Below are 13,867 nucleotides of genomic sequence, written 5' to 3' on the forward strand. Positions count from 1 at the left end.
TTGCTGGCGTAATTACAATGCAGCCCAGGGCACAGTCCAGCAGAGGTATTCCTTGCACTGGGTGAAATCTGGGTGAAATTTGAGAAGGTTCTCCTCACACCTGGGTGAGATGTGTTTTACACGACGTCGTGCAGAGCGGACCTCTTTGTTTGAGGCAGGTGTCATGGAGCAGGATTGTTCTTCTGAGCCCTTACCTGCCTCCTGCATCCTAATAAATGGAGGATGCTGGTTTGGAAGTTTGCTGCCACCTTAAGGTAGAAATTGTAATATCACTAGCATCTAAACTAATTAAAAACCAGTGCAATGTAGCGGGTATGTCCTCTAGGAGACACTTGTGGGCTCACTGTGGAGGCAGCACAAGAGGAGTCGGGGCTGCCGCAGGCTGGGGAGGCTGCAGCACCCTGACCTTGCCAAATGCCTCTGTGCTTTCCTGCAGGGATTCGTTCCTTTTCTGGTGAGTGCCACAGCTGGGACAACAGTGTACGGGGCGTTTGATCCTCTCATAGCTATTGCAGACATCTGCAAGAAGTACAAAATCTGGATGCACGTGGATGTAAGTATCGTCATATGTGGGGGCTGGATTGCAAGGTGTATTAACGTTAATTTGTTCATTTTGGACAGTGTCGTCATGTACAAAACTGTATTTGGTTCCTGTAATTGAGTCTAACATCCAAGCGCTGACTTACCACTCCTCTGAAAGGCTCAGGTCAGGGGGACATTTTAAGAGCTGTGACTGTCTGGTACTTTTAGCAGCTGGGACACTTGAGATGACCCAGTTTGAGTGCTCTAAGGCCTTCAGCTTTATCTCTGCACACCATTAGTACAAGAAACACATAAGAAGTATACTGAGCACTGGCTCAGCTTCTGCAGCAGCTGCAAAATAAATGCATAAGGAAAAGGCTACATTTGTCTGGAGTAAAGTACCCCAAATTGCTGAACAGATTAATGCAAATGCTAGAGAAATTTAGCAGATTGGCCACTTCATTTTATCAGGGTTCTTGACAATAAATCTTTCTGAAGGATCATCTTTCAGCCCTAGAATGGCTTGTGTGTAATTTTTGCAAATCCTTTCTCCAAAAAGGCTTGGTAATTGAATTTCCGTAGGGCTGGGTATCTTGCTTTTGGATTACTGTGTCAGCCAAAATCACTCCAGTTCAAAGGAAGAATTCGTATGTACCTTGAACTACTTCTCAGTCAGATGAAACGCCTGCTTGTCCCCAGATCTCTGTGAGCAAATGAGTAGGGGGCAAGCAGTAGTCATCTGAAATACGACGAAAATTCACCAGAGCAGCCGAGATCCCCATCCGGTTTGTTATCATCACCTCGTCACTAAAAGAGAACAGGCGGCTTACCCAGGAGCCGCTGTGCGAGGCAGTAATGACGGCGTGGGGCAGCCCATTGCGTCAGTGTCAGAAGAGGTGGTGAGGGGGGCTAGGCAGACGATAAGGGTTGGTACTCAGATTAGGGGCTATAAACTGCTGCTTCCAAGCTACTGGAAGAAAATGTTAGTACAGCTAATGTCTCAGGCCCCATCTGCCTGGTCATTTTGAAATGTGCCACATCAGCAAGAAGAAAAGAAAGGCCCCAAACTGATGTGAACGGACAGATGTCATCATGGAGAAAAGCAGCATATATATCTTCTCAAATATATATATTTTTTATATATTATATATATAATATGTATATAATAGGTATATCTCAAATATATCTTCTCATTAAGATAATGTGTCTTGCTTTCTAGGGAGCATGGGGTGGTGGGCTCCTGATGTCAAGAAAACACAAATGGAAGCTAAATGGCGTTGAAAGGTATGATATATTAATGTTGATTAAACATATTTATTAAATGCTTTTAATACACTTGTGATTACCATAGAAATGTCTATAAATAAAAATCAATGTTATCTCCAGGATACAGTATGAAGAAATTAATGCAAACTGTCCTTCCATTTGAAGTAGCATTGCTAAGTGCCTTTGTTCAACGCCACAGTAGAGCGGCACCTTGTTTTGCAGTACAGGCAGCAGTCTGTTTGCTTTTCTGTTCCTCCCAGCATACATTCGCAGGTCCAGAGTGGTTTCTGCAATGTTCTGTGATTCAACGTCCAGCGTGAATTAGCAATTGCATTTCTCTAAGAAATGAATCCTGGAGATCTTGTACGCTGAAGTATAAAAGGTGGATGCGTTTGCAGTTTGGACAGGTGTCCTGGCAGTCGCTGACCACTACTCTGTCGCTTCTGGAGAGAATACCCCCCTCCAGGCTGTGATAATGACACCTTCTCAGTAAATCTGTGCCTGGATGTATACACAGTTGTAGCCATGAGCTCGTGAACGTTACAGATACATACAGGTGAACCTAAGGGATGCCAGTCCAGTTCAGGGTCTGGAAGGACTGGGCTTAAAAACAGCTGCTTATTCAGAAACTTAAAATTAAGCTGTGAAACTCCTTGCCATAGGTTGTTAAGATTTACCTGCATTGAAGCAAAGACAAACAAAAACCATTCGGGATTTCTGTGAGCTACAAATGAGTGGGAGCTCAAAGAGTATTAAGAACAAGTTTATATATGCTTACCCTGTTTTGTATTTTTCCCAGGCACCTATTTAGGCCACTTGCTAGAGACCGTATACTGGGCTAGATGGAATCACTGTCACGTTAGTGTTTTTTCTGAAGCTCGTGATGTTGAGAGTAAATTATTACTCCCTTCCGCCTTTTTTATCTCAAAATGAAATTGCTGTTCCTTGCCAATTAAAATTACAACAACTTCCTCCTCCCATTCCTGAAGATTAAGAGGATACCTTGATAATTCAGTTCCTTTCTCATACATCTCGCATGCAAAATTTGAAGAGTGGCCAATGGTTCTGTGAATTCAATTTAGTTAAGACCACCTCCAGCACTCCAAACTTACGTATTATTTATTAAAAGGAGACACATCCAAATATCCAGCAAGTTAGAAAGTGAGGACAGATTATGATTGCTTCCCAGATTGCTGTCCAAGTTCTGCTGGAACGAGAAGTTCAGGTTGAATCTATATTGTAGAATTTTCCAAATAATTTGCTTTAGATCCAGAACTCCACTGTATTTTATATAGTACTTTGATAAGCACCATCTCCATATGTTTGGCAATGAATTAATGAAATTTGTCATTTTCAATACTGTTGCTCTGCTTGATTAACACAGAGGCTCATTTCAGTTTGTTCAGATCTCAAATGTGGGTTTAGAGCAGACTTACTAGACCCAGCTTTTATGGACATTCCTGTTCCATGGTAGATATTCAGGTACAACCCAGTCATTCATTACAGCTCTGGATAGAAGAGAACTGGAGGTGGTACTCATGTTTGATAGGGAAGAAAGGTACAAGGACAGAGCATTAAATGGAGCACTCTCTGCTCAGAGTACTCGCATCCTTCTGGCAATCCAGCAAAAAATGCTCCTGTCAAAGGAGGAATTGCAGGACCATCCTTACCGTGCCCTCCAGTGCCTACATGGCAGATTTCAAGCTGCTCCAAGGTACCCTGAAAGAAGCATATCTGTCCCCTGGTGTCTGGAGCAGATAGGTCTGGCCACCATCAGGGGTTTCAGTCTGCTGTCTCTCTCTCAGAGGCTCGGGCAGAGGGTCACAGCTATGTGAGAAAAGCATGTTTGCAGCTGGATGAGCGCTCCCATACAGGGTCTGGGCGTCCTTGCTGGGGCTGGTCGGTGAATACACCTCAGTCAGTTTTTAATGAGGGCTGAGGACCAAATTCTGCCAGTCTTGAATCTCTCCTGTCATCCATTTGAAATCTCTAAAGGAAAAATTTTCCTCTTTTTTTTTTCTTCTGTCTGTGACCCACAGCCAAAAAAATCATGTAGGTGTTTGGTACTCAGTTATTTGGGCAAACGTGAGATGCTTTGAAAAAACATCTGTGGATCCATGTAGCTTTTTCACTTCCCTGTTTGTCTCAGTCAGCAATTTCTTTGAGCACGTACTGATGACTGAAGCCCAGAATAATAGGTAACAAATGAAAAATAGTGGATTTTTATTTTAAATTATTAATTTTTTCTGTGTGCAATTGGGATGTAATTGGGGAAATAAATGACCTTAGGGTAAATTAAATGTTTTAGGTTCATAATTAACATCTGTGTGTTGTCAGTAAATAATACTTTTGCTTGAGAAAACCCATACCACTACTATTACCTGGAAGACTCTTAAAGAATTTCTGCCTGATTCTGCCTAGGCACAGATAAAAATTTAAAAGTATCATATCAAAGGAAATTCATAGACCTGGATGCATGTTCAGAATCATTAGCTTTGGTGTTGTAATCAGATGACTGACTCTGAGCTGATTAAAAGCTGCCAAATACTCGAAAAGCCAAGCCAAGTGGCCAGATGTTGCCTGTGGGAGACTGTTGCCTACAGATACAGGCGCTTGCACAGTCCCATTTAAATAGCAAAGAAGAAAGCACAGCATTGCTGCCCAATGTCCATGTGAATTTTGGAGGTGCTTGCCTTGAAGGAGTGGAAGCAAATTGGCAGGAACTGATAAGGACATGTATAAACCTATATGCTCTCTCCAAGTCCTACAAAGGAATATACTGTCAGATTCTAACATGCTCACCTCTTTTCACATAAGTGTTACTTGCAAGTGTGTCCTGGGTCCTTTTAAGTTTTTTACATGCCCCAGTTGACTGATTTATACCAATTTATACCATCAAAACTCAAATCACTGCATTACATGAAATCCTGTGCACTACGCATCCTTGACAGCCTGCCAAATAGGATGCAACTGTATACATCTATCAGCTAATCGTCCTGTGTAATAATAGTAATTAAAAAATAGACAGTCAAGCATAAGACAAAATAATAAACAATTGGACAATATTCCATTCAGCCTTTGCCACAGTCCCAAATGCCTCTTTTCTAGGCTGTATTGCTTCAGCACCCTGTTCATTCACAAGATCTAGGCTGACAGCTATTTTTCCAATGAATGTGGCCTGAAGGGAGGCAGGATCAGACCGTCTTGTGGAAGGGTGGATCAGTTCTGTGTTTATTACTGTGGTAATTTTGGACCCAGTCCTCCAGTTATGTGAATTACCATAGCCAAGCAAAAATGAAGGAGCTATGAAAATTTACCATTGGAAGAGCAATGAGAAAAATTACTTTGGGCCAGGTTTTCCAAGTTACTCAGAGTTTTAGAGGTACCCAGAAGTATTTAAAGGAATTTTTTAAAATGCCTATGTATGTGAGCTACTTACTAAAATCTTGCTGAAACTGGAATCAATGGGAGAAAATCTGTTCATTTTCCAGCTTCCTATCTGCATCTTTAATCAGCTGTGCAACTATAGAAAGTTCATCAGTCAAGTGGGTGTTTTTAGGAAGTTTGCCCTGTGTTTGTAAAGTATAGATGACTCCCCAGAAAGTTTAATACTGATTAAGTTTAGTGGATAGAGCAATTATCCTGTGGTAAGTTGCCAAGATTGTCATCCAAAAACCAACTAGAGTGGATTAGGTCCCTTATGAAGGCATTGCTTTCCTAATATCAGCCATTATTATTTTCAGCTTTCTTTGCTCAGGAAAAGAAAAAATGTGCATTACTACATGTTCATTATTATTCTAACTATTTCTAAATGTCTCCATGGTTTCACCACCATAGTACAATGTCTGAGTTTCACATGCTTTCATGTGGTTTGCTGTCCCAGGGCCAATTCGGTGACCTGGAACCCTCACAAGATGATGGGTGTCCCGCTGCAGTGTTCAGCCCTGCTAGTAAGAGAAGAGGTATGTCCCAATATACTTGCGTCTCTGATCCTTTCTGACATTTTGCTTCTGAAAATCCTGAATGTTTTCTTCATAATTGTGTCATAGCTAATATTTGCTAATGTCATGAAGATTATGAAAGAAAATGAGAGGTAGACTTCTAGTTATGTGCTCAGGCTGTGACTGCAAAAGGAATTAAAACAGCAGCTGTTCAGCAGAAATGATAAATCCAATCCAATGGCAGTATTTTTACAGAGTTTTGTGGCTTTCCATTCAAAATGTGATGATGAAAGTTGTGGGTGCATAGCTGTGTAACCCCACTCGTTGCTGTGTAGCACAAAATGTAACTGCAGGCAAACCCTATTCCTCTTGGAATGAATAATATGGTATACATAGAGCACAACATTTGGTCCAGAATCTAGGCATCGTTACACTTTCCAGACTTTTATGATAGATATTTCCACACAGCTCTGATCCATATATCCACTTCCACATGGAAGCGAAAACGGAACACTAAGTTCACTTGGAATAAAAAATAGACATTTCATTTAGTACTAGAATTTGAATTGCCCTTCAAGCCTGTAATTTTCATATAACCATCAGTTACTGGGACAGCTGCTATACAACCACCACTTACTAGATCAGCTATCATAAAGCTGGTTGCTGTTTTGCTAACAGCTGTACAACAGATTGTATACAAAGTGATTGCACTTAGGAAGAGAGAAGCTGGCTTTTATTTGCCCTCTGGGTCAGTTCCCTGAGACAAATCCTGCCTGGCTGAAGTCAGTACCATCCTTGACCTCTAGTGAGAACAGATGTCTCAGATTAGGAGAAAGTCAATTTTTTTTCCCTCTCATTTTACTGTCTCAGTTTTGAGTTACACATAAAGATTAGACTTTATGATAAACAGCCAAGTTTTGACTCTTCTTGGACTGGAAATTGCAATTTTAGGCAACAGCCCTAAGGTATACCTTAAACGTGCTTGAGGACTTAACTAGAGCCAGAACATGACTCTCTGCATTTCACTTAAAAAGCTAAACAAGAAACCTCATGCTTTCATGAGCCAGGTTTCTTCACCTTGTTGGCTTCTGGCCCTCCCACAAAGCTGCCTCTCAGAATGGCATCTTGCAACACAGAAATAGCTGTAGCTGACTGTTTAAAGGCCATATGCTCTTCTGTCTGTTCGAATCCTGCTATACCACTTAAGCATCCAATCTGCAGCTGAGGGCTTTGCAGAAAAGAATTGTGCCTACAAAGAAAGGAAACAATGAAAATCGGAATTTTAGAGACCAAAGCAATTAGAGAAGTGGTGTGATATTATTTAGGTTAGTCACCAAATTGGCTTGGTCTGACTCAACCAGAAAAGATGCCATCCAAGGAAAGGAGGAAAAGGAACCAGAACAAAGAATAAAAAGAGAAATCCAAAAATTAACTTACACATAATGATGCTAAGAAGCACGATGCCCATCTTTTTTTTTTTAAAATGCCTTGGCTCTGGGAGTGGATTGCGTATTGCTGGATCAGGTACCAGCGTGTCCTGGGCACTGAATGGGACATGAAAAACTTAGTCCCCTGAGCAACTAAGTCTGGTTTTATCCTTTTTTTAAATCTTCCTTTTGCACTTGGACATGTATTCCACTGAATTTGGGTGTTTGTAATTTCTCACCCAAAGCATCCCTCAAAACAGTAGTCACATCTGCACCAACATCACTTTTTTGTGTCTTTGTTTCTGTAAGGGATTGATGCAGAGTTGCAATCAAATGCATGCTTCCTACCTCTTTCAACAAGACAAGCACTATGACCTTTCTTATGACACGGGAGACAAGGCTTTGCAATGTGGACGGCATGTTGATGTCTTCAAGCTATGGCTGATGTGGAGGGCAAAGGTAGGACTGCATGCAATATATTTGTTTGCATTAAAATAATGCACACCAGATACAGGGGGGTTTTTTGGTAATCATAATTTTAGAAAATCTGACCTGAATTTCCCATATATAACATGAAAGAAAGAACTTTATTATTTTCTGGTTTTTTATACTTTTAACAATTTAGCTTCAAAGCAGCACACACAAAGTTTGGAAACTTGAACTCCATGGCTTTGCATAGCATTTGCTTTGTGTAACTATAGGAGTCTAACAGCATAAATCATACACCTAGGAATGTTGTTACGAAGATTTCTGGAAATAAAAAGATGTTTTAATGACATTCAGAAATTAAACATGGCAAATGAATTCTGGAATACCTAGTTTCATTGCATGCAGTAGATACGAAGTCATCTTTTGGAGGAGTAGGGGAAAACTCGCCAAAATCGGTTCTCGGGGAAATCTGAAATCACCAGGTCTAATGATTAATTCGTCTGTATTTGTAGAATGTCACTAAATTAAATTCTTCCATATATTTATCCAGTCTATTATGTCAAGTTGCCTCAGGTTTGTTCAGAGGAGATGACATCACTGTTTTCATTTCCAGAAAGCCTTAAAGATCCTCATGTGCTTCATTAAAACTCTGAAAACAATTCTGAGACAGACATCAAATGCAGCGGGATGTGTGGGAGTCTGTAAAGGAGGATGCAAGTTTCTGTGGTCGCAATAGCTCTTGTGCTAACTGGGATCTCCAGAGTGGCAGGCAATTTTAGCCACATGTCTCTCTCTTACTCCAAACCTTTCTCCCGGGGCTGTGCTAGCTCTACCCTGTTTTGAAATCTCTGTACACGGAGGGATAATGACATGGGCTTTTAAGTCAGTTCTGCACTGTCAGAACAGATTTAGCAGGGACATGCATCTATTAGAGACATTTCTTCTTCTAAACCCCATTTTTTCAATGTGCCTTGTACTGCTTTTTCTCTTCTCACACCCCATTTGTAATATTAACGTTACAAAATAGGGTGCGTGTTTCTTAAACAGTTTATCTATTCCAGCTGTTTATTCCCCTTCCTCCTTCATCAAGCTGGATCCTTTGTTTGTGGCATCACAGCTGGTGAGGAACAATTATGATGTCACAGAGAGAGGATTATGAATTCTGCCAGAGAAGAAAAAGCAGGATTTGCTGCAGCTCTTAAAAACACAGCTACTGACTTTACATGGTGTCTACTAGAAAAGAAGAGAGAAAAAAATTACAGAGGCAGGACAGTATCTAAACAAAATGTGCATTTTCACAGGTATCAGGCTGGGCTCTATAAGCACATCTGCGCATTCTGTGCTTAACTAAAAAAAGGAAAATTATTCTTGGAAAATCCCCCAGCACATAACGCCTGAAAGATTAAAAATCCCTATTCTGAAAATAGCAGGAGGGTCCCCATGTCTGGAACTCAGCAACTTCTAGAGACCTTCCTTTGTGCCAGTCCAGGCTGGACGAAACGTGCTCAGCCTCTCTGCAAAATCTGCTGAGGGCACCCTTCATTGGAGGTGTTGGCAATATTTTGCTGAGAACCAAGCTAGTACCTGGTGCTTGTTTTGCGGAGGTGGCTGTAAGGGATTCAGTGGCAAAAGCCAGAGACAAATGAGTTCTGCTTAGCAAAGTGTCCTTCATCTCGTAGAATCAGATCCTTAATCTGTCCCACAGGGACTTCTGTGAGGTGACTTGTGCCGGTGCTTTGGGAAGTGCTGCACGGTCCTTTCACTCTTTCGGTTCACAGAACAGATAGTCACGTAACTTTTTTTCTCCCCCTCTCTCTAAAGGGAACCACGGGATTTGAAGCACAAATTGATAAATGCTTGGAACTTGCAGAATACCTATACAATAAAATAAAGAACAGAGAAGGGTATGAAATGGTGTTTGATGGAAAGGTATGTATATTCTTTTTCCCAGTTGGTCAACAGCACTTGCCAGTTGGGATGCTACCAACAGGTCAAACCAAATAGCACATGACAGAAAGCAGCATCCCTTGTAACAAAACCTGTTGCTGTGCTGGTATCTCTCTTCCTCATGGGATCCAGCGACAAGGGAGATGAGGCAGCTGTGCGTAAGTTTTCAGTTTGCTCAGTTTCACCCCACTGAAACGAAACACTGGCATCTTGGGCTAACACAGCATACACCCACAACTGGAACCAGCTCTTAAGTAATAAAAAGAAGTTGTGGTTTCCTAATAGCAGGGTCTGTTACGAGCGGAGGTTACAGTGCCCCATGCAGTTCTGAAAGGACGGTTGTGCAAAGCGCTTTTATCATCATTTTCAGGTGGGCAGTCACAGGGGACCTGCAGGGACGTGGGGCAACCTGGAGGGACCATCTGTGCTGCAGTCCCTGCTGTGATGGGGTGCAGCACAGCGGGGCAGGGCCTAGTGTTCCTCGGGACCCCAGCTGGCTGATGTGGCAGAGGTGACGCCACCGTGCAAATATCTCTAGGCGTGTTGTTTCTGTGGAGGGCAACCAGCTGAGACAGGTCCCCTGGGTGCCAGGTGCTCAGCTGCAGCACAGTGCCCAGGGCAAGGTAGTGCAGCCTGGTTGTGTGGCTGTACCTCTGAACTGCACCAGACTGTCCGGTGTTTGACCATCTCTTTGTGGGCAACCCTCTCCAGCTGTGGTGGCTGGGGACAGACCTGGTAGAGACCTCTGTTACATAGTTAACTGTTGTTTTGGCTGTAAAAGAGAAAAAAGATCTGATTTTAGCTTTTTTCCTCCTAGTTGTGATGGCTTTTGCTCTCTATACTTGCCCCACAAGGTTTTGTTTCTCAGAACGTTGCTCCCTGGTAGCGCTCGCTCAGTGCGTGCCTAAGTGCTCTGCAGCACAAGGGTAAACGTCACTGTGTTTCTTCAAACGGAGATCACAGGCTCGTACCCAGTCACATGCCACCGTGTGATTTATTTCCCCCACCTCACACATCATCACTGAATTTGGTCCACTGGCTCTGATGATGAGTAAAGGAACTGGCAGCAATAGGAGTTGCTGTAAGTCACACATTTAGCATCCAGCAAAGAGGAACATAGCACGGCAGACAACTGTTGGGAGATAGCAAAAACACTCAAAATGTCAACTAGTTCTTACTTCATGCCTTTCTGTTTGGTGCTCCCATGTAAGTTAAACTAGCGAAGGTGCTGTGGTGCATGTATTCAGCAGCTAGCTGAATCAAACTGAGAAGTAATAAATTTCATTGATTGTAAGAAAATCTTAGACTGTCTCATGAACCACCTGTGACTCCTGTTTACAGAACTAGATTCTAAATTATTCTGTCATGTAATAAAAGTAAACGACATTGTCCTTACCTCTAAATTATCTGTAACAGACTCTTGCCTTAGCCACACAATCCCTTCAGGCTCTGGAGGGGACAGCACCTACAAAATGTAGATGCCTCCCGGTAGGGCATAAATATATTTGCACAGCTGGATGATGTGTTTCCGCATCTGACACCCTGGGAATAAATTGCCTAAAATTATCTTTTCTGCATTAATAATGATGATGACTCTCAGTGGACCACAATAATGAAAGCCATTGACTGCTGTCACAATATGATGTATGAGAGGGAAGGAAGGCATGAACTTAATTGTAATTGAGATATTATGAGCATTTCTTACACTGTAAACTGTTATTATTCTGTGTCTAGCCTCAGCACACAAACGTCTGCTTCTGGTATATACCTCCCAGCTTGCGCAGTATGGAAGACAACGAAGAAAGAATGAGCCGCCTTATGAAGGTAAGCAGCATTCATGCAGTGAACAGTGAAACCCTTGCAGGCAGGCAACCCTCCCAAATGATCTCCCAGGGCACAGGGCAAGGTAACCTCGTGATACTCTGGCAAATGTCACCTCCGTGGTCATTTTACTGCAGGTTAATCTGGCACCACCTTACTTTGGTCTCCCAAGTTTGATATTCCCTGGGTTTGCCTCATCATCTCTAGAGCACTTATTTGCTCTGTGTATATTTACTGAAGTTATTGTAAACTGCAATTGCTAAACCCAGCAAGTGCAACAAAAGCTCAATAATAGCATGGCACTTTGGCATATGAAAAGAAGATGGAAAATTATTGTATGTTTTGAGCATTGCAAAAAACAGCTACTGTGTCCCTGTCAGCAATATTGAGAAAGTAGGGGGGGAAATTCCCCAGTGATTTTAAGAGCAGGACAAAGAAACAGGATAAGCCCAATGTCTTTTCAATGAGACATTTATTCCTTAATGGAGGTTAACGTTTTTATCAATATTGGACGTCATTTCATTTTAACTGCTTCCTGTAGCTCTTGATCTTTTTTTAAAAAAGTAAACATATTCTGTGTTTTGTTATAATAAGGATGATGGTGGTGGTGGTGATGATGATAATAATAATCATCATTATCATCATCATCATACCCTGCTTTTTGTTACGCTGTAGGTGGCACCAGTGATAAAAGCCAGGATGATGGAGTATGGCACGACCATGGTGAGCTATCAGCCCCTGGGAGACAAAGTGAACTTCTTCCGGATGGTCATCTCAAACCCTGCAGCAACTCACCAAGACATTGATTTCCTGATTGATGAAATTGAACGCCTGGGACAAGATTTATAATAATTGCTTGTGCAAGTCTGTTCCAGGACCTCTAAGTAGACAATTAAGTTGTCACAAACTGTGCGAATGTATTTGTAGTTTGTTCCAAAGTAACTCTATTTCTATATTGTGGCATTGGAGTAGAGTACAGTTTAAAGTCAAGAAACATGACTCCTTTAAAGTCCTTTCCTGAGTTTTAGAATACCTCCTTAATAATTAGCTGCACAAAAAGCTGCATTGAAACAAATAAGGAAGATGAGAAGACACTTAAAATTTTATCCCCAATTTTAACACAGTGACTACTTTAAATTAAAAGCAATCAGACTGAATGATGTCAGATTTGCCAAAAATCATGACAAAATCAAATTGGGGGAAGTGGGAGGGGGCAGTGAGAAGCAGAATATACAAGCTGTATGTTTAAAAGTGAAAGTATTTTGCCTTTTTCGTAGTATTGGAACAGAATTTCTAATTTACTTATACCAACATTTCAAATGTATTTAAATAGGTATAGTTTTACAAAAGGAAATATATATATTAAAAAATCCTATTTTGTAAACTATATATTTTTATTTTATATGGGTTATAAAACTGCAAGGACAGAAGCTGAAAATTAACTAGGATTCTTTTTCTTTTGATAGAGATGCCTCAAATATTTATTACTGCTTATCTTAAAATACAAGCCCACATACTACATTCTTAAGAGGTACCAATATCTCATTTCTCCATGTCATATGGATTGTACATCTCCAGGGTTGATCACTGAAAAACCTCAAGAGTACTGCAGCTCTTAAAACCACTTAATAAGATCAATTACAGTACAACAATAGGATGCTATTATTCCTAATTACATTTCCCACTTGGCCTAACTGAGCAGACGCACAATCAATATACAGTGCTAACCAAGACTGAAATAAGGTTATATTTGGATGTTTTCTGTGTTCCGTGGTAAAAAAGCCTATCTAAAAAATAAAGTCACATGTCTGAATAAATGCTTATCTCATAACCGTTTCTGCTATGAGCAGTCCAAAACTACATTGAAAATTAAAATTGACTGAAATTCTTACTAAAGAAATAGCATGAAGCCTCACAGCTATGTTAAAAGGGTAAAGACTTACCAATATACAGGTCTGCAAGACAACACCTACGTTAAATGTGACTGTAATCTGAGTGGCAGGGATGGGGTCTAAGTAACAAACTGCTTTGTCAGAGGTTTCTCCCAGTGCTGGACTCCATCCTTGTCTGCAGTGGCTTTTGAAATTGCAGAAAAAATTGACATAAGGCTACATCTGCCTCAAACAGCCCACACGGAGCCTCACAGCCTTTTCAGAGACCATGGGCACAGCTCTTGCAGAATTCATGTGCTGCATCATTCTTTAACATTAGAGGTGACTCTGGCATGGAAACTGAAATGTATCGTCTTTGCCCCCCAACATCTGGAAGTGTCGGTAAGAGTTCTGTGGCTCGGGCCTGTCTACTTATAACCCTACTAAAGTTTTGGTTTTAACTTTGCCTAAAGGGCCAGCTTTTGTTTGTAAAGCAATATTGTTTTGCTGTCTCTAAAATACTTGAAGAGGAAAAAAAAAGTGCAATGTGGTTTTAATTTCAGCTAAAATAGATAAATGGAGTATTGATTCAATGTAATATCATGAGGACATGAACTAAGAGGAAATAAATTGTGTCTGTAAT

At 41.2% G+C, this 13,867-nt stretch overlaps 1 protein-coding gene across 1 annotated transcript; it reads left to right on the forward strand.

The window, feature by feature from the left end:
• Positions 1 to 436: 436 nt before the first annotated feature.
• On the forward strand, positions 437 to 12,879 carry LOC104622466 (glutamate decarboxylase 2; the record flags this gene model as incomplete). Its single annotated transcript, XM_010289258.1, has 7 exons — positions 437 to 553; positions 1,742 to 1,806; positions 5,672 to 5,750; positions 7,466 to 7,615; positions 9,407 to 9,514; positions 11,267 to 11,356; positions 12,029 to 12,879. Coding segments are annotated over 7 exons (783 nt in total), but the record flags the coding sequence as incomplete, so codon positions are not given.
• Positions 12,880 to 13,867: the final 988 nt, after the last annotated feature.

Source organism: Phaethon lepturus, unplaced genomic scaffold (assembly GCF_000687285.1).
Source record: "Phaethon lepturus isolate BGI_N335 unplaced genomic scaffold, ASM68728v1 scaffold39966, whole genome shotgun sequence".
Lineage (NCBI taxonomy): Eukaryota > Metazoa > Chordata > Aves > Phaethontiformes > Phaethontidae > Phaethon > Phaethon lepturus.